The 24,512-nt window shown below is 44.6% G+C and overlaps 1 protein-coding gene across 7 annotated transcripts in view; it reads right to left on the reverse strand.

Annotated features, from left to right (window-relative positions):
• LOC119974848 (rab effector Noc2-like) overlaps positions 1 to 24,512 on the reverse strand; it is a 253,248-nt gene that overhangs the window by 96,075 nt on the left and 132,661 nt on the right. For all 7 annotated transcript variants that reach the window (XR_005462586.1, XR_005462585.1, XR_005462584.1 and 4 more), the window contains exon 7: positions 7,119 to 7,205. Coding sequence is in view for 4 of the 7 variants with exons in the window: in XM_038814146.1 (XP_038670074.1) it covers positions 7,119 to 7,205 (87 nt within the window). In the remaining 3 variants the exon portion in view is untranslated. The remainder of the gene's footprint in view (positions 1 to 7,118; positions 7,206 to 24,512) is intronic.

Genomic DNA, 24,512 nt, shown 5'->3' on the forward strand with positions numbered 1-24,512 from the left:
AGGACTCCACTAAGCACAGGGTGTCTAACCAGAAGATTTAAACCTCCCCATCAGTCCAACCACAAGACAGGTTTTTACTGGGTGACCTGGACAGTTGGCATCAACCTTCCCCACCACAGATAATATTACAGCGGCGGCAGGGGGAGACTCTTAGCTGGCAACTTAAGATCCCTTGAATGGCCCAAAGATGGGCCGGGTCACCTGATGCCTCCCCTGTTGTAGGTAAAATACCTACTAGATGGGGGGGTGAGCAAATAGGCAATGGACATGACACCACTGCCGTGGTACCTAATTTTCTACCCCGACTTCCCACCCCACCCGACCACCTGCCAAGCATCACCAAGAGAATTTAATATTCTGCCCCTTGTTAGAAACCCACCACTTTCTCTCTAACCCCGAGACTCGAAATGAAATAAAATGAAATGGAAATCGCTTATTGTCACAAGTAGGCTTCAAATGAAGTTACTGTGAAAAGCCCCTAGTCGCCACATTCTGGCGCCTGTTCGGGGAGGCTGGTACGGGAATTGAACCCGCGCTGTTGGCCTGTCTTGGTCTGCTTTACAAGTCAGCTATTTAGCCCACTATGCTAAACCAGCCCCAAAACTTTCTGCCCACCTTCATTTTCTAAAGCTTATTGAACACATAGGCCTTTAATCAACCATACTTTTCTTTCTCATATACACACATTTGCCTTGTGACAAAATGCACATTGACTTTGGGAGAGGAAGCAACTCTTAATTAAAACATGAATAAAGGCATCAGGTGCCTCAAAACGCAATTTAATTGATAAATTTAAATCATGACCTTGTGAAATAAATAAGTTTCAATTTTAAACCCTTATTTTGTACATTAGAAGTTTTAGTTCAGAAGAAAAAAATGTATGAAACCTGAAAATGTTTTCAGGGTTGCATTTTGAGTTAATTATGGGAGTTGATGGGCAGCACGGTGGCACAGCTGGTTAGCCCTGCCGCCTCACGGCGCTGAGGTCCCAGGTTCGATCCCGGCTCTGGGTCACTGTCTGTGTGGAGTTTGCACATTCTCCCCGTGCTTGCGTGGGTTTCGCCCCCACAACCCAAAGATGTGCAGGCTAGGAGGATTGAACACGCTAAATTGCCCCTTAATTGGGCAAAATGAATTGGGCACTCGAAATAATTTTAAAAAATTATGGGAGTCGAGTGGCCGGATTTCACAATCAAAAGGTAATATGCTGTCATTATAAAATAGCAACATGTTAACATTGAATATACCATCACAGAATGGAGCACAGGACTGTTATGTATTTATATCAGTTTTAATAAAAAATGCTTGCCCCTGGACCAAAATTCAATATTTACGAGATGCCTTTACAATTATTCTCACAAAAGTGAACGTAAAGCATTTACAAAAGATCGAAGTCTAAAAATCTATTTTCGCCCAGACTCACAAATTCATATACTTCGTTATTAAAATCTTGCGGCTTCACATCATTCATAAATGTTCTTGATCCGTTACTACAGATGCCCAAACTCTTATTTAACTAAAGTAGACAAAAATAAATATCACTTTAAGAAATATTCCATAATTGCATTGGACTTTTAGCTTTCATCTCTGAGATGACGTTTGGTAAGAAAATTCAAGAATGAGAAAAGGTTTATCTTGATCAAACTTATCCCACTGATATACTGACTTTAACACGGTAGTTTGGAGCTACCATTTTAGGTATTTTTATTTGTTTCTAATTTTACCACTTAACCACGCTGGGGCACTGGGCGGGACCGAAGACTTCCATCCAAACAGCAGGCGGCTTCGGTCTATTAGCAAGGTGAAGGCCAGTGCATCCACCTTTGCCCTGTCTGCAGCTCTGATTAATCTGAACCCCCAAAGAGCAAGGCTCCAATTCAACCCCGAGAATTCCTGACATGGTGCTGAAGGAGACCCAAAATATCATAAGCTTAGAACAAGACCAGGACATGTGAGTATGATGCGCCAACAAAACCGACCGCACCAATCATCTACTGCCAAGCAGAACCCACTCATCCATGCCCTGGTCAAATGTGCTCTATGAACCACCTTAAACTGAATTAGGTAGAGTTGATTCTGTGTAGAGCCTCACTCCACGGACTGCGCGAGTTCACGCCTGCGCCGAAGGGCCAGCGTGATCACACGCATGCGCAGACCGGCTGGTATATTCTGCCACATGCGCAGGGCGTTGTCTTCTCCGCGCCGGCCATGGCGGAGCTCCACAGGGGCTGGCACGGAAGGAAGGAGTGCGCCCACAGCACAGGCCCGCCCGCAGATTGGTGGGCACGATCGCGGGCCAGGCCACCGTGGGGGCCCCCCTGGGGTCGGATCCCCCCGCGCCCCGCCACAGCCGTGTGGGACCATGTCTAAACCACGCCGGTGGGACTGGCCATAAACAGACAACCGCTCCGCCCATCGGGTCCCAGAGAACTGCCGGGGGGCCGCTGCCAATGGCCTGAACAAGCGTGGCGTGAACCCCGCCTCCACCGGAAAACCGGCGCCGGAGAATATGGCAGCTGACGTTGGGGCGGCAGGGCACGGGGCGGAATTCGCGCCGTCCCCCCCGGGGATTCTCCGAACTGGCGGGGTGTCCCGCTGGAAGAGTCCAAGACGGCCTGTACAAAATGATCATTCTCACAGATTGCAGCCAACAGTAACATAGCACCCATCTACAAATGCTGCCAAAACTGTCTCCATATTCTTAAGATGCCCACCATCACAGGACTGGAAGTCGATTTAGCTGGAGAGAATGGAAGAGGAGCGTAACCATGACCCTCAAACTAGAGGGCAGGCACCTCCCTCCATCCACCCTTACACAGACTCCGTCCCCCTGTGCCACCCCTGTACCTCTCAATATTTGTCACCCAATAATAAAATAATAGATGGGCCAAAGCCAGACTCCCCAACTGCCTATCCCTCTGCAAAAACACCCTGCAAATTTGTGAGGTCTTGCCTGTCCAAATAAAAAACAACACTTCACTGACTTTCACAAAGAAAGATTTAGAGAGGAAAATTGGAAGACACTGAAACAAAGATACAAACCTTGGGAGGATGTTCATTTTTATCTACTGAACCCCACCCGCCAAGGTCAGTGGAAAGTTTTCCCACCTCCCCAGGTCAGCCTTCACCGTCTTGGCCAGATCCCCAAAATTCAGTTCCGACGGCAAAGACTAGTCGTGGGCCGCCAGAATTCCCAGATAACGGAAACTGGGCCTCGCCAGGCGAAAAGGCAACCTCCCCAGATTGACTCCCCTCCCTGAGAGATTCACTGGAAAGCATTCGGTTTTGCAAAGTTCAATTTGTACACCGAGAAGCAGCTTTACTATCTTCTCTGCACTGGCACTGGCGAGAGGGTCGGTAACATACAACAACAAATCGTCCACATACAATGATACCCAATGCTCCCCTCCCCCCCCCCCCCCCCCCCACCACTCACACTCTATCCCCCATCACTTCATAGATGACCTCACCGCTTTGCTAGAGGCTCAATTGCCAAAGCAAACAATAGCAGGGACAGTGGACACCGCTGCCACGTGCCTCTCATCAGGTGGAAATATTTCAAACTCAAAGAATTTGTGTGAACGCTCGCAGTGGGGGCCCTATAAGAGCTGGACCAAGCTATAGATCTAGGTCTAAAGCCAAACCTCCCAAGGATTTCAAACAAATAACCTCTCGCCACCCTGTTAAAAGTCTTTTCCACATTAAATTAAATAATTGCCTGGAGAGGGGGACAAAACAACATTAAGCAGTCCCCAAACGTTGACCGTCAACTATCTAACCTTAACAAACCCCGTATAACCCCTGGGAGCCTGGGCTCCAAGCGCATAGCCAGGACCTTAGTCAACAACTTCACATCTGCAATCAGTAACAAATAGGGTGCTACGACCTACACTCTGCCAGATCGTCACCTTTCTATAAGATCAAGGAGATTGATGCCTGCACCAATGTGGCCGGCAACATCCCTCAAGACATTGAATCCTGAAACATTTCTAATAGCAACAGGACCAACTGTCTCCCAAACTTATAAAATTAAATCGGGAATCCATCCAGCCCTGACGCCTTACCCGATTGCAACAGATCCACGCATTTCATCACCTCCTCTAACGTCTGCGGGGACTCCAGTTCCTCGCTTCTCTCCTACTCCACCACCAGGATAGACAAACCATCCAAGAACTCCAACATTGACAACCCATCTTTCAGGGGCTCCGACTTATAAAGGTTATGGCGTGCGGGGTAAACCACGACAATTAGAACCTTTCTGCGATACAACACAGCCTTGGCATTATTGAATGCAACACAACCCTTGGCCAGCTCCGCGCCAACATCTTGATCAATTCTCACCACATGGCCTTCCCATCTGTAATCATGGTGATCCTTTGCCCACCGTAAAACTCTTTCTTTGGCCTGAAAGTTGTGGAAGCGCACGATGATCGCATACAGTAGTTCACCTGCTCTGGGCCTCTGCCTTAATGACCTGTGGGCACGATCCAGCTCAGGAAGGGTCGCCATTTCCCCCTCCCCCTCCATCTTCAGCCATTTTCTTTCCCGACAAGGCTCTCGGAGCTTCCAAGTTCGCTAGTTCTTTCTCTGCTGACAGGTCTGGTATCTACTGGGCATCCCCTCGATGTTGAACACCTAACCCATCAATAAAAACAAACCTGAGCCAGTATTTCCTCGAGAAATCTGGTGAAAAGGGCTTAAATAAAGTTCTCTGGCGGGTGCCACCTCACATGTGACTTCCCCCCTATATGTCGCCAGCAAACGAACCATTACCCTCTGTTATGACCACAGCAGATGTTAGTTGCTGAGCAAACCAAATCTCAGACTGAAACTTGGTTTACAGGCCATATCCTTCTTTCGTATTCTGAAAACGAGAACAAAAGTACCGATCCCAGTAGCAAGAAATCCAGTAAACTTTTGGAATTTTAAAAATTACAAGTAAAATGTTTAATAACAAGAAGAAAACTTAAGCACACTCAATGACAGTAACACAGGGCGTGATTTAACTCCCGAATAACAGAGTGCCGATTTGGGCGTGGATAGCAGGGTGTTGCTCAGCGCCTGTAGTGCCGAAAATGACCCTTACTTGGTCTGGCCTATATGTGACTCCAGACCCACAGCAATGTGGTTGACTTTTAATTGCCCCCTCAAGGGCAATTAGCAATAAATGCTGGTGCAGCCTGCAACATCCACGTCCCATGAACAATTTTTTTTTTAAATACCCAAGGTGAAGTGCTGTAGCTTTGATGCCTCATCATCTCACAAATTTCTTCCACTCTGCTGTGTAAATCCAATACTTCAGAACAAGATTTTTCTGGCTTTACTGGATGGTTGATTCAAATGCACCTTCTCCCAGCCCAGAGCTGTTTCCAGCCGATCCTCCTAACACAGCTAACCCCAATTCAACTCAACATCTCTGGTTGCACAACCTTTCTCTCCCTTTCATCTTCAATTCTATTGATCTCACTTCTTTGAACGCAACCTTTCCAAAATATAAAAATCTTTTATATCTTCCCTCTTGCCCCCACTTCTGGGATCGAATAAAATTGAATAATCTTTCTTTGCTTAATTATGAAACATTTTCAAGTTGTAAAAGCCTTTACTTCTCTTTGAAATTTAACAGCTGAAAAAAGGATCCCTAAGTATCTCCTAATCCAAATTTCTGAACCTAGCCTCTTTACTTATAAAACCACTTGATCAGTCATTCATTTCAAATGCATGCATTTAACACCTTCACCCATTTTCATGGCTGAGTTCTTCCAGACAAATGATCTTCACTAACCTTTTCCCAGTTTAATTAAATCATTTATACACGCACACTCATGGACACACATAACACAATATCCTCCAAAAATATTTTTTAAACACACATCCATTCTCATACCTGGAAGGGCAAAGTATCTCACAAACATGAGCAATAGGTGAAGCTAGCTGATTCACACTGCTACTTTGCAGAAGCAACACATGTGGTATTTACCATGGAAAGAATGCTGCTTTCGATCAAAACAATGTTCTGCCTATTACACAAATGAATAATGTGGAATATGAATTTCAGTGCTGGTATGATGTTAGGTATGTAGGACGTCTGCCCCAAAGACTGGTGGATTGTATCAAACAGCATGTCCCTTGCACTGTTTGCAACAGGCAAGATACAGGCTGTACCCAACCAGCCTATGCTTTCAAAACTTGAAACAACCACAGGGATGTGATTGTGCAATCGGACAACATTGATACAGCTGAAAGTAGTATATAGAGCACACCTCACAAGGGCGAGGATGAGCTGGCTCTTTGAGGGGGTACAAGATGTTCGTGAACGTTGCGGGGAGGGGGGGCAAACCACATTCATATGTTTTGGTCCTGTCCAAAGTTGGAGGATTATTGGAAGGAGATTTTTAAGGTAATCTCTAAAGTGGTGCACGAGAAACTGGACCCGGGCCCTCGGGAGGCCATATTCGGATTGTCGGACCAGCCGGGGTTGGAAACGGGCGCAGAGGCAGATGATGTAGCCTTCGCCTCGTTGATCGCCCGAAGGTGGATCCTGTTAGGGTGGAGATCAACCTCTGAACGCTGTGCCCTGGCGCGGCGGGGGGGGGGGACCTACTGGAAATCTCGACTCTCGAGAAGGTCAAATTTGAACTAAGGGGAAGGATGGAGGGGTTCTACAATTCATAGGCGTTATTCATTATGTACTTTTGAGAATTGGATTACATCGAACATTAGGGGGGGGGGGGGGACTGTGTGTGTTAATGGTGACAATGGGTGATTCCTGATTCCTTTTTGTTCTTTATTTTAACTTGGGGGCTAATGTCTGGGTTTGGTGGGAGGATGGGATCATTGTTATTGATATAGGGATTGACATTTCATTCGTTACTGATTATTGTTGATTGTTGGTGGGTGTAAATTTTGGAGAAAATGTGAAAAAGGAGAATAAAAATATATATATTTTTAAAATCCCCAGTGTGTTAAGAATTACACTGACACCCGATTTAAGGTTGTCAGTTGGACTCGCGGTGTGGCACATTTGCATGTACGAGAATTACAAAACATTAACTTAATTTGAGTTCATTTTGAAGAAGAGTACTCCGACTCTGCAACATTCCATAATTTATCATACCTACCTCCCTTCCCTCACTGCATATTTTGCAAAGCCAAACTGGCCTCCGCTGGATCCCAATTGCTTCAATTCCACACTTAACGCAGACTTTCTGTGAAGGAAGAAAATTCAATTTGTGAGTACCTCAGTTTTCAAGTGTTCACTGAGACCCATCCTTTACTTAAACCAGTTATTGACAATTACTTAATAGACTAACAAACTACAGTCTTACCTAGTTATAGGGAAGTTAATCCGTTGACAATATTGTCGATGTCTGTATCGATCATGGATTTGATAGAAACTTGGTAAAAGCTGGCAGAACTAGTCCCTTATTGAAGACTTCTCACTTGCCTGGATATTGCACCAGCTGCCCTCCCCACATCTCCACTAGGGGAGGCAATGGCATAGTGGTATTGTCACTGGATGAGCAATCCAAACACCCAGGGTAATGCTCTAAGGACCTGGGTTCAAGTCTCACCACCGCAGATGTTGAAATTTTAATTCAATAAAAAGTCTAATAGTGACAATGAAACCATTATCGGTTGTCATAAAACCCATCTGGCTTACTAATGTCCTTTCGGGAAGGAACTTACATGGTCTGGCCCACATGCGACTCCAGAACCACAGCAATGTGGTTGGCACATAAGTGCCCTCTGAAATGGCCTAGCAAGCCACTCTTTTCAGGGCAATTTGAGATGGGCAATAAATGCTGGTCCAGCCAGCGACACCTACTCCCCATGCCTCTATCATCCAAAGGTTCTGCCATTATTTCTCTACTTTCCTGCCTCAGATTCTACATTGAAACTACATATTCTTGGTGATTTCAAACTTCATCTCAACTCACTCTAAACTCTTTCTGGATTCACTGTCCTCCTCTGCTCCCTTAACCTCTTCTATGAATAGTTATATTCACTTTCCCAATAAAGGAAGATCTGTAATTATGGGTGATTTTAATCTGCATATAGATTGCGCCAATCATATTAGTCACAATACCGGAGAGGAGGAATTCCTGGAATGTATACGGGATGGCTTTCTGGACCAATGGGTTGAGGGACCAACTAGAGAACAGGCCATCCTCGACTGGGTACTGTGTAATGAGGACGGAATCATTGGCAATCTAGTTGTGTGAGACCCCTTGAGGGCGAGCGACCATGATATAAATGGAGAGTGATGTAGGATCTAGGATCTGAGTCTTAATAAAGGACTATCCCAGCCCCGGGTCACTGTCTGGAGTTTGCATATTCTCCCCGTGTTTGCGTGGGTCTCACGCCCACAACCCAAAGATATGCAGGCTAGGTGGATTGGTCACGCAAAATTGCCCCTTAATTGGAAAAAAAATACTTGGGTGCTCTAAGTTAATTTGTTTTTTAAAAGATAAGTTAAGAGAAAAAGATTGGTGAAGACAAATGTAAATCCTTTACAGTGTTATACAGGGGAATTTATAATGGTGGACAAAGAAATCACTGTGCAACTAAATATAAACTTTGGTTCTGTCTTCACAAATAAAAAATGAGAAATGTTGGGGAATGCAGGGTTTAGTGTGAGGAAGGAAGTGAAGGAGATCAATATTAGTAGAGAAATGTTCTTGGGGAAATTGATGGGATAGAAGGCTGATAAATCCCCAGGGCCTGATAATCAACATCCCAGAGTACTTAGGAAGTGGCTCTAGAAATAGTGGATGCATTGGTGGTCATCTTCCAGTATTCTATAGGCACTGGAACAGTTCTTGCAGATTGGAGGGTAGTTAATGTAACTCCACTATTTAAAAAGAGAGTTGGAGAGAAAGCAGGGAATTATAAACCTGTCAGCCTGAGGTTGGTAGTGGGGAAAATTCTAAAATCCATTCTCAAATATGTTACAGCAGAGCACTTAGAAAATAGTGGCAGGATCGACCAGAGTCAGCATAGATTTATGAAGGGGAAATCATGCCTGATAAATGTACTGGAACTCTTCAAGGGTGTAACTAGTTGAATTGATGAGGGAGAGCTAGTGGATGTGGTTTATTTGGACTTTCAGAAGGTTTACGACAAAGTCCCACCTAAGAGATTAGCGTGTAAAATTAAAGCTCGTGGGATTTGGGGTAGTGTATTCAGATGGATAGAAAACTGGTAAGGAGACAGGAAACAAAGTGTAGGAATAAATGGGTCTTTTTCCAAATGTCAGGCAATGACTAGTGAGGTACCACAGGGATCGGTGCTGGGATCCCAGCTATTCACAATATATATTAATGATTTAGTTGAGGGAACAAATTGCAATATCTCCAAATTTACAGAGGACACAAAGTTGGGTGGCAGAGTAAACTGTGAGGACGATGCAGAGATCCTTCGGTGTGACTTGAACAAATCGAGTGAGTAGGCAAATAAATGGCAGATGCTGTATGATTTGGGAAACTGAGAGGTTATTCACTTTGATGGCAAAAACAGGAAGGCAGACTATTATCTGAATGGCCATAAATTAGGAGAGGGGAACATGCAAAAGGACCTGGGTGTCCTTGTATACCAGTTGCTGAAGGTAAGCATGCAGGTACAGCAGACGATAAAGAAGACAAATTGTATGTTTGCCTATGTAGCGAGAGGAATTAAGTACAGGAGCAGGGATCTTGTTGCAATTACAAAGGGCCTTGGTGAGGCCACACATGGAATTGTGTGTGCAATTTTGATTTCCTTATCTGAGGAAGGGTGCTCTTCCTCTAGAAGGAGTGCAGCAAAGGTTTACCGCTCGGATTCCTGGGATGGCAGGACGGATGTATGAAAAGAGATTGAGTTGGTTAGGCATGTATTTGCTGGAGTTCAGAAGAATGAGGGAGGATCACATCGAAACTTCTAAAATTCTAACAGGACTAGACAGGGTAGATACAGAAAGGATGTTCCCGATGGTGGGGGTGTCCAGAACCAGGGGTCACAGTCTGAGGATACGAGCTAGACCATTCAAGACAGGGATGAGGAGAAACTTCTGCAGCCAGAGAATGGTGAGCTTGTGGAATTCGTGACCACAGGAAGTAGTTGAGGCCAAAACATTGCATGCTTTCAAGAAGCAGTTAGGTACAGCACTTGGGACAAAGAGAATCAAAGGATATGGGGGGGAAGGCGGGATTAGACTACTGAGTTGGATGATCAGCCATGATCACAATGAATTGCAGAGCAGGATTGAAGGGATGAATGGCCTCCTCCTGATCCTATCTTCTATGTTTCTATGACCACACCCATGGCACTCCTTTCTGATGTTGGGTGAGATTGTCTGGCCTCTCCATGTGCATGTTCCTCTTTGGTGAGGGGCAGCCCATTGTTATTGGCCAGTAGTGGGATCTCCTTGTCCCACCCATGTCAAAGGGATTTCCCACACCAAGAGGAATCCCACAGCGTCAGTGCGCCAGGGTCCCGCTGGCGTGAACAGCTGGACGATTTTACCTATTGCCTCTACTTGCAATGCCTCAACTATAAATACGGTCAGTTCCAAACACCACGTTTTATCCCTCACCAGCCACATCCTCCTGCCCCTTTCAATCCTAATACTCTGTGTCCAGCTGTGGAATAAACACTTCTCTTTGTCATTACAATCAAACGGTCAACTCCTAACTGTCTAGAAGTTCACTTTCCAATTACTATGATATTTTTTTCATTCAGTTGAACTATTCAACTGCTCATTCACCCCCAACTTAGTGCATTTATTCCCAGTAATGCTCCTCTCACTCTCCTTGGTATTGCCCCAGCTTTGTTTCTGCAAGACTAAGGGGAACAGACTTGAATGCCTCTGGACCCATATCTGAATCTGCCCATCTATTTACAGATCGAATGCGATTGCGTCTTCATCTCATCTGACAAAATTATTCACTACTCCAGGATCATTCATCTCATTTCAATATTCAGATCTGGATCGCGCCCAGTGAGGGTGAGATCCAGATTGTGAAACCTCACGAGATTCCGTTGACGACGTTTCGAGCATTGCGAATCTCGCAAGAGGCCTCTCGCGAGATTTAGCAGCCTCAACCCGACACAAAATCAAGCGCAACAAGGCCGCTGATTTGCACTCCACATCTTTCTCCCGTTTCTCTCCTGTCTCCATTTATTTCCTCTTTGATCTCATCTTTCCCATGACACCCACTTAATGTGCTCATGAGTTCTTGATCCCATTTCCACTGAACTGCTGGCTTTCCAGTTTTCCTTCTGGCCTCCATGATGGCTGACGTTATAAATGGTCCCCCCACCTCAAGTGCTGTCCTTTCAAAATCGCCAGTGTCACTCCTATCCTTAAAAAGACATTGTGTGCAGTTCTGGTCACCTCATTATGGGAAGGATGTGGAAGCATTGGAAAGAGTGCAAAGGTGATTGACCAGGATTCTGCCTGGTTTGCAGGATAGGTCTTATGAGGAAAGGCTGAGGGAGCTAGGGCTTTTCTCTTTGAAGCGGAGGAGGATGAGAGGTGACTTAATAGAGGTTTATAAGATGATGAAGGGGATAGATAGAGTGGACGTTCAGAGACTATTTCCTCGGGTGAATGTAGCTGTTACAAGGGGGCATAACTATAAGATTCAGGGTGGGAGATATAGGAGGGATGTCCAAGGTAGGTTCTTTACTCAGAGAGTGGTTAGGGCGTGGAATGGACTGCCTGCTGTGATAGTGGGGTTGGACATTTTAGGAACTTTCAAGCGGTTATTGGATAGGCACATGGAGCACACCAGAATGACAGGGAGTGGGATAGCTTGATCTTGGTTTCGGACAATGCTTGGCACAACATCGAGGACCAAAGGGCCTGTTCTGTGCTGTACTGTTCTATGTTCTATGTTCATACCCCACCTGATGTTTTGTGTGGTTTTGTCATCAAGTCATGGGAAGCTGTTAAGGTACAAGTGTCATTCAAAACATGTGACGTATCCAACTGAATGGGTGAAGCGGAAGAAGATTTGTTGTGATGGTGTGATTCTGAAACCGAAAGCACTCAACTGATCCAGAGTGAGATCCTTACTTTAATGCCATAACCAAGATGACCCAGAATAAATTGGATTAACTCTTTGCATAGGGGGCAAAAAGCAATGAATTTTACAGGTATTAAATTGTTGTAATTATGTTTAAAGATACCTTTTTCCAATCCGTTTAAGTCATGCCACTTAATTTAATAAGAATTACTGGTGTTATGTTTGTTCCACACCTGCAGTTCCCATTTTATGCCTGGCATTTAAATTGATCCCTGCAATTGGAAGTTTCTGGAGGCAACAGAAGTTAATTTATATACCAACATCAACAGTAATGACAAAGATGGACTCAGATGATTTCACGTGCAATGAATTTGCAAGATGCTTTAATCATTGTATCATCTAACAGTATGCACAGGACTAATTTTCTCATTTCTCCATACTCAAATCCATAAAAGGGACAGAGTGGTTTCTCAGGTGTGTATTGCCTTGACGTTGCCTTAAATTCCAAATATTTGCTGGCAGGAGAGAGCATGGTGGTGGTGGAGGAGGTTTGGCTGCATCCAAAAGTCGGATCAGCCTTTTTGAAAGTGAACCCTCGGAAAGTGACGGCTCCTGATGGGGTCCCTGGTCGTGACTCAGATCCTGCACAGACTAGCTGGCGGATGTGTTCGGTGACATCTTCAACCTCTCCCTACTCCGTTCTGAGGTTCCCACCTGCTTCAAGAAGACCACCACCATACCGGTGCCAAAGATGAACCAGGCAACGTGCCTCAATGACTACCGTCCGGTGGCCTTGACATCGACCATAATGAAGTTCTTCGAGAGATTGGTCATGAGGCACATCAACTCCATACTCCCAGATTACCTTGATCCAGTGCAATTCACATCCTGCCACAATGGTCCACAGCAGACGCCATCTACACTCATCCCTGGAGCATCTCAACAACAAGGACTTCTACATCAGACTCCTATTCATTGACTACAGCTCCGCCTTCAACACCATAATCCCAGCCACGCTCATATCAAAACTCCAAAACCTAGGTCTTGGCTCCACCCTCTGCAATTGAATCCTTGACTTCCTGACCCATAGACCACAATCAGTAAGGATGAACAATAACACCTCCTCCACGATAGTCCTCAATACCTGGGCCCCGCAAGGCTCCGTACTTAGCCCCTACTATACTCCTGATACACACGAGTGTGTGGCAAACTTTGGCTCCAACTCCATCTATAGGTTTGCTGATGACACGACTGTAGTGGGTCGGATCTCGAACAATGATAAGTCACAGTACAGAAGGAAGATAGAGAACCTAGTGGAGTGGTGTAACAACAATCTCTTCCTCAATGTCAACAAAACTAAAGAGCTGGTCATTGATTTCAGGAAGCAAAATATCGTACACACCCTTGTCTGCCTCAATGGTGCCAAGGTGGAGAAGGTTGACAGCTTCAAATTCCTAGGTGTGTACATCACCAACAATCTTCCCTGGTCCACCCATGTCGACGCTACAACCAAGAAGGCACAATAGCACCTGTACATTCTCAGGAAACTAAGGAAATTTAGCATGTCCACATTGACTCTTACCAATTTTTACAGATGCACCACAGAAGGCATCCAATCTGGCTGCATCACAGCCTGGTATGACAACTACTCGACCCAAGACCGTAAGAAATTACAAAATGTCATGAACAAAACCCAGTCGATCACAAGAACCCACTTCTCATTCATTGACTGTCCACACCTCCCACTGCCTTCGGAAAGCGGGCAGCATAATCGAAGACCCCTCCCACCCAGCTTATTCACTCTTCCAACTTCTTCCATCGGGCAGGAAATACAAATGTCTGAGAACACGCACTAACAGATTCAAAAACAGCTTCTTCCCCGCTGTTAGCAGACTCCTAAATGAACCTCTTATGGACTGATCTGATCTCTTCACATATCTTCTCTACTGAGTAGTACTGAACTCCTGGATGCTCCACCCGATGTCTGTGCATTTACATTGTGTATTTATGTATGCCCTATGTTTTTTTTCATGTATAGAATCATCTGTTCAGACTGCATGCAAGAACAATACTTTTCACTGTACCTCGGAACATGTGACAATAAACAAATTCAAATCCAAAATCTGTATGAATCTGCAAAAATGAGGTGGAAAGCTGTGGTGATTGTCCCTTTAAGATCACCTGAGTTGGAGGACCAATTGGGACGCAGAGTGGGTAATCTCCTGAGGGGTTGGAGTCCTCTTTTAGGCAGGAGACATGATGGCAATTGAACATCCGTTTGGCCGCTGTACTGCTATACAATTTTTCTTATTCATAAATCTTTCAGTGTTTCTAACGAAATCTGTGAAACTGCGTCATTATAGAGGCATTCCACCTCCCTCCACAATTCCATGTCGCAACAGTAATCCCAGTGCAAAAATACCCAGTAAACATAGCGCTATAGTTTGGAATACCAAACTGGATCTTGAAGGCCCCCACAGATGTGCTTAGATTTCATGCTTTCAAAAACATAAATTTTCAATCCTATATTAACGGCCCAACTAGATAGAAAATATCTGTCCAGTGCAAGGAATTGGAGTTGCAAGTACAACAAATATAGCAGAGCAAAGAGCTAAGCATGATGTATTGTCTTTCATGAAGAAGAGATTGCTTTAAAAAGTTAATGCTGATCAATCGGAAGCATTGTTCATATTTACACACAACAATTACGTTAAATGTAACTTCAAAATAAATAGATTGAGGGCGCAATCTACCAGCTGTGTCCTGCCCGAATGGGGACGTGATCCAGCCGGCAGATGCCGGGAGAAGCCTCCCACGTGCTTCCCGGCGGCCGGTTGCTTCGCGAGATCTAACCCACAATGGGTGGATCCCAGTCTTGCACGGCTAAACCATGCTCACAGTGGATCTGACCGGCTCCCGGCATCTACCAGCTTCCCCAGGGAGAGCCCAGCCCAGCGCCATTTAGAACTGCTCCACGCAAATGTGGACCAGGCAGAATGGCACCTTCACCAGCCTCGTGCGCTTTTGCTCGAGAGCAACGAGGCCCGAGAATCGCGCTCCTTTTGTTCAACCATTTAAAATTGGTTAATCCCTCCACTAAAATAATGATTTCATAGATATTTCACTGTGTACTATGTATGCCTAATATACCACTAAAGCCTAGGCTCTAAGGTTAAATTATATTCTGAAAGGAGTGTTTGAAGGTTGGTGCCACAAATTACTAGCATTTAAATGCGAAAACAAAACTGTGCTAGATCTCGTATTTTTCTGCAGCATTACGTCCCACATTTATTCCCCTCCACGGTTCAGTACTAAAGTTACATCCTGTCTGACTTCTCATTCTTTCTCACCACCCCAATCACCAACAGGAGTGTGGATCTGTCAATTCTTCCGAGTGGCATTATGATATGTTGAGAGCTGTCAGTTCTAAGGAATGGAATATTTCCAAAGATTGCACAAGCAGTAACAAGGTTGAGCACACCCAGCACAGTTATATAGCATGGGACAGGTGCAAAGACCACTCTGCTTCTACCATTACACCCACTCCCTGTCATCAGTGTGACATTTCCATTTCACACATCAGCAATCCTCACAGTTGCTTTGAGTGAAACTTCCAATTATGGTTTGCTCTGTGCTGTAGACTTGTAAAAAACCTCTCCCGCTAACAATCCTTAGTTATCAGTTGGAGCCCACTTTCTTTTCCTCGTCAAGATGCTCTGTTTCAAATAAACATGGCAGAAATGAAAGAACAATGTACTGATCCACTACATCATTTAACCCTCCTGACCAGATCTGTTTTTATAAACTTTTGTTTCAACTTTGTTTTGAAAAAAAAAGGTTGACAAGAGGATGATTAAGAACATTAGCTTAATCTCTTAGCTTCAGACTGAAACATTTCGGATACGTATTGAAACTGACCTCATTAACAAACTGCGGAGTCTCGCAGCCATTACGATCACTACCACTTAGTTAAAAAAATTGAAAAAAATATTCAATATTATAAATGCCAAATCTTCAAATCCAAAACAATGTTTTATAACCTAACGTCCCATCATAATGTAAAATGTTGAACTATCAGTAAAGGCCATAGGAAGGCAACTGATTTCCTGTTCATATAAATGTTCTGGTTTCTGGGATGGATGGAGCGGCAGAGGAAGCAAGTGGAATTATTAGAAAGTGCATGTTCTGGCTTCTAATTAGTAATAACTCTGTTCATTGCTTAATTAACTTTACAACACCTGATCAGAAGCCCCCAGTGCTTATTAAATGATGCTTCAAACAAAGGGATCAAATTATATGTTGCAAAATAGTCAACAGTGTAAAATGTTATTTTTTCAAAATAATGCACTGCAATGTCCAAGGGTCAGAGCACTGGACTTCAAAATGAAAAGTGGGTCATTTCATCTCCAATCCTCTGTTAGGTGACGTGAACCTTGAACTTCACAAAATGAATGACAACACTACCTGAGGTTTTAATTTAAAGCTCATTTAATTCATCACTATTCAGATCTCTGCTCTATTCCAAAATGAACTTCATCTCTTTTTATTCTTATAACAATCAAGATTTGTTCGGACATAAAATCCGAGCAGTTCCCTGCCATTGGTCGTGATTAAGGCCTTGAAGTAGACATTTTCATTCAAACACCATCTTATCCTTTGCGTAATTTAAAGGTGGGCTTTGGGGGACAGGGGAGGGGAGCAGGACTAATTTGCAGCAGTACACAAAAATTGGGTCCACCGGGGGGCAGCACGGTGGCCTAGTGGTTAGCACAACCGCCTCACGGCGCTGAGGTCCCAGGTTCGATCCCGGCTCTGGGTCACTGTCCGTGTGGAGTTTGCACATTCTCCCCGTGTCTGCGTGGGTTTCGCCCCCACAACCCAAAAATGTGCAGAGTAGGTGGATTGGCCACGCTAAAATTGCCCCTTAATTAGAAAAAAATAATTGGCTAATCTAAATTTTTTTTTAAAAGAAAAAAAAAAAAATTGGGTCCACCAAGTGGATGTTGAAACACCCCCACAGAGAAGAAACATAAACTTGTATGAACAGTCATACTGTGTCAAATAGAAGACACATAACATTCTTAGACGTCAGACACAATTATATGTGGAACAGAATAACCCGCATTCTCCTTTGCCATTGCGATCACTTAAAGTACTGCAGGTGTGATTCCCACCCACCTGACTAAACTTGCGCTGATCACAGGGATGTTTCCGGCATCGCCTAATTAGAATATTGTGGGCAAGGAGTTTAGAATTACAGCAGTGTTTAGTGTATTACAGTAAATTTTAAATGTCTGTAGCAGTTTAAAGGATCGAAACTTTGTCAAAATATTGTTCTGCTAATCTGAAAGTCCAGTAGTTGGAGAATGACAAACAGATCTAGCGCAGAGTATTGAGTGTCTGCATTTTATAGTTACGGATGTTAAAGTGCTCTTGTGGGAATTTAAGGATGGAGTGGAGGTACAATTTTGTTCTGGAAGATGGGTGACACCGGAGTGCAGTAGCATGGGAATTGAAGCAGGTATCAGAGAAATCTGTGCCATTTACACTATTCAAAGAATGGTCAAGTAATCTCACGAAATAGAAGAATAGAAATGGAATCGCTACAATGCAGCCCATTGAGACCACACCGACCCTCTGAAAGAGCACCTCACCCCGACCCATGCCCCCATCCCATTCCAGTAACCCCACATAACCTTTTGGACACTCAGGGACAATTTATCATGCCCCATCTACCTAACCTGCACATCTTTGGACTGTGGGAGGAAACCGGAGCACCCAGAGGAAACCCACACAGACATGGGGAGAACGTGCAGACTCTGCACAGACAGTGACCCAAGGCTGGAATTGAACCCGGGTCCCTGGCACTTTGAGGCAGCAATGCTAACCACTGTACCACCGTGCTGTTCAATCACATTACCAATTTAGCAAAGAAGGATCAGTTATACCGTCCATGGACGGTCAGTGCATGTCTGTCACTTACAAACACTATTAATGTGCTGGAAACATATCATCAATGCCCACAAGGGAGTAGACATTGTGACCTTTGTACCCTCAGTCCTCACCTGCAAACATTCTTTCAATTACCCCCTTATGTAGAATTTTTCATTAACATTTCACTTGGCGAGTAAATAATTGGCCTGGGTTACATGTCAGTATTCCTGTTAGGAATACAAATCCACAGCTTGACTGATACTCATTATTATTTTGCTACTTTGACTCTTTTGCCTTTTTTTTATCTGGGATGAGACAAATCTGTAAAGATAAATGACTAGTAATTGACCCCACAGTCTCCACCAGCATACAAGGGGGATGTGCTGGAACCTCTTGGCAGGGAGGCAATTGACCAGGATGCAGCAGGACATGTGCCAACTGCAGTCATGTTGGCTTTCTACTTCTCTTCCTTCTCATCATTTTACATCTTGCATTAGGCAATTAGTCAGAGTCTACATAGGCATTGATTATATATAGCTTCATATATAGACCCACTCCACAAGCATGGGGCAAGCAAAGGTGCAGGCCTCCATGAACTACCAACCTGCATGAGCTGACAGCAAGCTGTACCCTGAAACATCATGAAACTGTAATGGTGATGTTTCATTGCCTGAAAGCAAGGGGCATACATAGAACAGTACAGCACAGAACAGGCCCTTCGGCCCTCGATGTTGTGCCGAGCAATGACCACCCTACTTAAACCCACGTAACCCGTATACCCGTAACCCAACAATCCCCCCCATTAACCTTACACTACGGGCAATTTAGCATGGCCAATCCACCTAATACGCACATCTTTGGACTGTGGGAGGAAACCGGAGCACCCGGAGGAAACCCACGCACACACGGGGAGGACGTGCAGACTCCACACAGACAGTGACCCAGCCGGGAATCGAACCTGGGACCCTGGAGCTGTGAAGCATTGATGCTAACCACCATGCTACCGTGAGGCCCCAATGTAACTGGTAAAGCATTTGTCAGGAGATAGCTGCCAGAACTGCAACACTGGTCACCATCAGCTTCATTGCAGCTTCGCAAATACTGAAAAAGAGGTTGCAAGCCTGGCCTCTTAATTAGTTCTGGAAAGCTATGAATTATCAGGGTTTGATTTCCCCTCAAGCTTTTTTGTCTCATTAAAAGTACAATTGAAATTTCTTCTACTCTGTAATTGAAAATAAGAGAACAGGCAAATAGATAACTGAGGTAATTTCTTGAGTATAATGGGCAGCACGGTAGCATTGTGGATAGCACAATTACTTCACAGCTCCAAGGACCCAGGTTCGATTCCGGCTTGGGTCACTGTCTGTGCGGAGTCTGCACATCCTCCCCGTGTGTGCGTGGGTTTCCTCTGGGTGCTCCGGTTTCCTCCCACAGTCCAAAGATGTGCAGGTTAGGTGGATTGGCCATGATAAACTGCCCTCAGTGTCCAAAATTGCCCTTAGTGTTGGGTGGGGTTACTGGGTTATGGGGATAGGGTGGAGGTGTTGACCTTGGGTAGGGTGCTCTTTCCAAGAGCCGGTGCAGACTCGATGGGCCGAATGGCCCCCTTCTGCACTGTAAACTCTATGATAATCTATGATAATCCATATTTAGACAATTCTTTTAAAGATGTGTGGAATATGCCTTCATGTTATATAACAATTGTTGCTTTAAGTCACAGTTTGATGGCATTCCCTAAAACCTATTTTCAAATTGTACACCCATATTCGAATATCATCTACTCCACAAAGCGGAAACTCAATCTCATATCCTTTTTCTCTAGACGTTAATAAGCATTTCATGTTCACTTACAAGGGCTTACTTAACTGCAATGCTTAAAGGTACAAAACACTCTTGTGAAGTCATTTACTTTTAATTCAATGGAAATCCAGTTAGCTCCACTGATACTTTCAAATTCTACCTTCTTGCACAATTACTTGAAAAAAAACTATTTAAAATGAACAAAATTTGAAATGACCATTTCCAAGTTTTCAGATACTAATTAAGTTAATCTAAAACGTCATTACAAAGACAGAAACAGGTGTGTGCATGTTTTGTGGTTCATCTTCGCTTGTTCTAGTATCCCTTTTGTCTCCGTTTCCTGGCGACGATCCAGGAGGTGGATACGGTGATGTCTGATCAGAATGACCAGAGTGTGACTCTGGAAGCAGAGACGACGGTCCGGGGGACATGTGTAAGGCGCTGCAAGCAAAGGTGGAGGACCAAGAAAACAGATCCAGGCAGCAAAATATGAGGATCATGAGCCTACTGGAGGGAGTGGAGGGAACAAGTGCAACGGGCTATGTCATGGGGGTGCTGGCCAGGTTGGTGGTAAGAAGCTGCTGGACAAGGCCGCAGAGGTAGATCGGGCCATTAGGTCCCTGAGGCAGAGGCCAAGAGCGGGAGAGCCAGCGCGGGCAGTGATTGAGTCCCAGGGCAAGGAAACGATTCTGAGGTGGGCTAGGGTGCAATTTTGATTGGGAAGGAAACCAAATCGAGATTTATTAGAACAATGGTGCGGAGCTGGCCAAGAGACGGCCGTGGTTTAACAAGGGAAAGGCAATATTGTACCAGCGCCAGAATCAATTTGGGCTGCTGTACCGTGCCAAATTTGGGTCAATTTCGAGGTCCGGGAATATTGCATTGGGACACCAGTGGAGGCAAATAGCATAACATAATCTGGGGGTGGGCGGAAGGGGGAACATGGGTGGATGTTCTGTTTCTGTTGAATTTTGTTATCTGTTTCTGTTTGCTGATTGGGAAAGGTTGTTAAGGGGGTGGTTGCAATCCCCATTTTTGTATTTTTTTGTATTCCTTGTGTATATTTTTGCATTGAAATTAACTTGCTGCTTTTTTCGGAGGGGGTTCCTTTGGTGTTGGGGGTATAGTGTTTAATTGCATTGCACCCCGTTGGTTATGCTCTGTGCAGTGCATAAGAGGTTATTGTGGGTTGGGGGGAGGTGGTGGGGTGGCTCGAGAATGCTCTGTATGGGGGCCATTTTAGGATGATGTTTCTTGCATTGGGTTGGGGGGGGCAAGTTTTCCACTCAGGGTTTGACTCGAAGTCGAGGGGTCGCCATACTGTTGAACAAGAAAACAGGTTTATGGGGGCTAAGGAGGTACGGGACCCGGGGGAAGCATTGTGATAGTATGTGGGGTGCTAATGGGGACTTGGTGGTGTTGAATGTTTATGCATCTAATTGGGATGGTGCTGGATTCATGCAGAGGCTGTTAGGGGCAATCCCAGGTTTGGACTCTGATTATAGGTGGTGATCCCCATAATTGGTATTGGACCTGAGGGTTAATAGGTCGAGCCCTTGAGGAGGCACTTGAGAGTTGAGGAGCATGAAGTGCTCTCACAACGAACTAGGCTAATTCCTATTTTGAAATAGCCTTCAGGTGTGAAGTTAGCAGCTTCTCACAGTCAAAGGGAGTGTAGTTGAATTTCAGGATAGACACCACAGCAGGAGTCTGGTAGGACAGACAGGTTGCCCTGTTATGCGTCACTGCAATATTTACAGATCCAGATGCAAAACCCCTGAACTCCTCCCCCCCTCCCCCCCAACCCGAAATGCTTCAACCCCTTGACCAAAACCAACCCCCCTGACTGGTCCCACCCCCACCCTACCTGAGCACAGGGACAACAGCTCCAGTGCCCTTGAGCTGCATTCCGGAAAATGGATATGGCCAATCACCCCCCCCCCCCCCCCCCCTCTGTAGCCATGGCGCCAGGTTCCCGTTTTTGAAAAGGAGTACTAAATAATCCCCGCGTGACTTCCATATGGGGAGTAGGGTAATTATGGGAATGCCGCTACATTCAACTTCAACCTCATTAATGAGATTGAAATGAAACAAATAAGGGTAAAGATATTCTCGCCATTTTTGGAACTCGCCATCAGGAGTGGGCCGGATAAATCGCAATTTGGTTCCCAGCGCAAATCTCGATTTTGCCCTCCTCCGCTATTCACCCACCATGCCCCGATCCGCGCCAGGTGCAACGCAGTCGCTGAATCGCACACTTTGTTTGTCTTTTGTCCCTAATCAGCCCCACCATTCCTTTAACTTTCATTTTATTTTTCATATGTTTGTGAAATAATTTTTGGTTCCTTTTTGTCACCCACTAATCCTGTCTATTCTTTGCGCCCTCTTTACTCTTCTTATATCCTTTTACAATTCTCCCCCTGCACTGTCCCTCGTCTGCCTAGTTTTCCACTGTATTTTATACCTGATATTTGTCAACAAACTTTTCTGTTTTATTTTAATCTCTATTTAGTTCAGCGATCTCTCTCTTTGGATGTCCCATCTTTTCTCCATATGAGAACATAATTGGTTTGTACCCAGACTATTTCCACCTTGAAGACCTGCCATAACTCTATGATCCTTTTGGGTAGTCTTGGTTTCCAGTCCACTTAGATGGTTTCTCAAATCACTGAAACTGCCTCTCTTGCAGTTGGGTACTCTCACTTTTGATTTTTCTTTGTTCCATTCTATAATTATTCTAAACAAAAGTAGATTATGATCACTATTATCCAGATAGTCTCCCATTGAAACACATTCTGTATTTTATTTCCTAGACCAAGTCCTCTATTACAAATGTATTTCCATACTTTCTTGTGCGGCCCACCTCCCAACACCGCCCCCATACAGCTGAGTATCTCACAGTGCCATGGATTTTCTTGTCTGCACTGCCATGAGGTACCTTCACCAGTATTTAGTCAACATTGCATAGTTGTGAATGCCACATCCCCAGGAGAACCTTGCACTGCCAACCTGTTTCTCCTGCTCATCTACTCCGTCTTCTTCTAAAGCTTCCGTAGCTGTAGAGTGATCATCTCTAGAAAAGTGAAGTGCACAAGCTTCTCAGCATTCTTACCATAATCACTCTCGTCATCCATCCAACACCCACTACCATGCCAAAGTTTCTCGCCTTTTTTCTTTCCTTCCCAACTTTCCCTTGCTTCTGACACTTACTTAAAAACTTAACTGGGTTTCAAACCTAGTCTGATGGGCGAGATGGTGGCATAGTAGTAATGTCACTGGTCCGCTAATCCAGAGGATTAGCTCTGGGGATACAGGTTCAAATCTCACAGCAGCTAGTGGAATTTAAGCTTGATTATTACACTGAAAGCTAGTCTCAGTAATGGTGTCCATGGAACTATCATTGATTTGTCGTCAAAACCCTTCTGGTTCAGGAGGGTCCTTTGGGGGAGGAAACTGCCATCCTCTTTGGTCTGGTCTACACGTGAGAATATTTCCACAGCAATAAGCCTGATTCTTAACTGCCCTCTGCAGTAGCCTTGTAAGCCACAAAGTTCAAGGGCAATGAGGGATGGGCAACAAATGCTGGCCTTACCAATGATGCCCACAACCTGTGAAAAGAATAAATTAAATATGTAGTGAAAGTCTCATTGTAATGGAATGGGATAGGGCAGCATGGTAGCATTGTGGATAGCACAATTGCTTCACAGCACCAGGGTCCCAGGTTCGATTCCGGCTTGGGTCACTGCCTGTGCGGAGTCTGCACATCCTCCCCGTGTGTGCGTGGGTTTCCTCCGGGTGCTCCGGTTTCCTCCCGCAGTCCAAAGATGTGCAAATTAGGTGGATTGGACATGATAAATTGCCCTTAGTGTCCAAAATTGCCCTTAGTGTTGGGTGGGGTTACGGGGTTATGGGGATAGGGTGGAGGTGTTGACCTTGGATAGGGTGCTCTTTCCAAGAGCCGGTGCAGATTCGATGGGCCGAATGGCCTCCTTCTGCACTGTAAATTCTATGAAACAGCTTGTGAAATAGATTTTAAGGATGCAAATGTGGCAATCGTTGATTCCACAATTTGACACCTGACTCCTGCATTGGTATATAACATAACTGATACGATTTACTTCTTTAAAAACATTGAAGAATAAAACCCTGAAGCAATGACAGATGTATTATATATAACATGCACACATACACTCACACTTCTTCGCATCAGTTTGATATAGAAATAAGAAGTGACTTGTGACAAAATTCTGTACATAGGTGAACCTGGGCTAGGTTTTGGAATAGCGTTCAGTTAATACTTAGTTCTCAATGCAGAGAAAGAGTCTTTAATATCTGTCAATCACGTCAGACAGCAATGTGTTTGATGAAGCAAATCTAAATTGAAATTTATGGATTGAAAGTCAAGTAGATGGACCCCCTCTTATTTTCATGCCATGCTGAATGCAAGCTGACTGAATATTTAAGTTTGGTTTGTACTGTCAAAACAATTTCTTCAACCTGCCAGTCATAACCATCATACTTGACCAAAGCTCATTAATAATCAAATCTTTGTGCACATCAAGAACAGCAGAGGAATATCTGACTGACACAGCAAGGATTTCTACATCTGCATCCGACAGCCCTTCTCTCCATGATCTGACCCAGCAGAAGCATTTTACATATCCCCCCTTATCAAGCAATCAAATCTCATTTCTTTCCACTAAAGTTCGATACTTCTTCAATTTTTAATTAAAATTCTATATATTTTACTTTTAAACAGCAATCAGGATTTTT

The sequence above is a fragment of the Scyliorhinus canicula genome, chromosome 12 (assembly GCF_902713615.1).
Source record: "Scyliorhinus canicula chromosome 12, sScyCan1.1, whole genome shotgun sequence".
Lineage (NCBI taxonomy): Eukaryota > Metazoa > Chordata > Chondrichthyes > Carcharhiniformes > Scyliorhinidae > Scyliorhinus > Scyliorhinus canicula.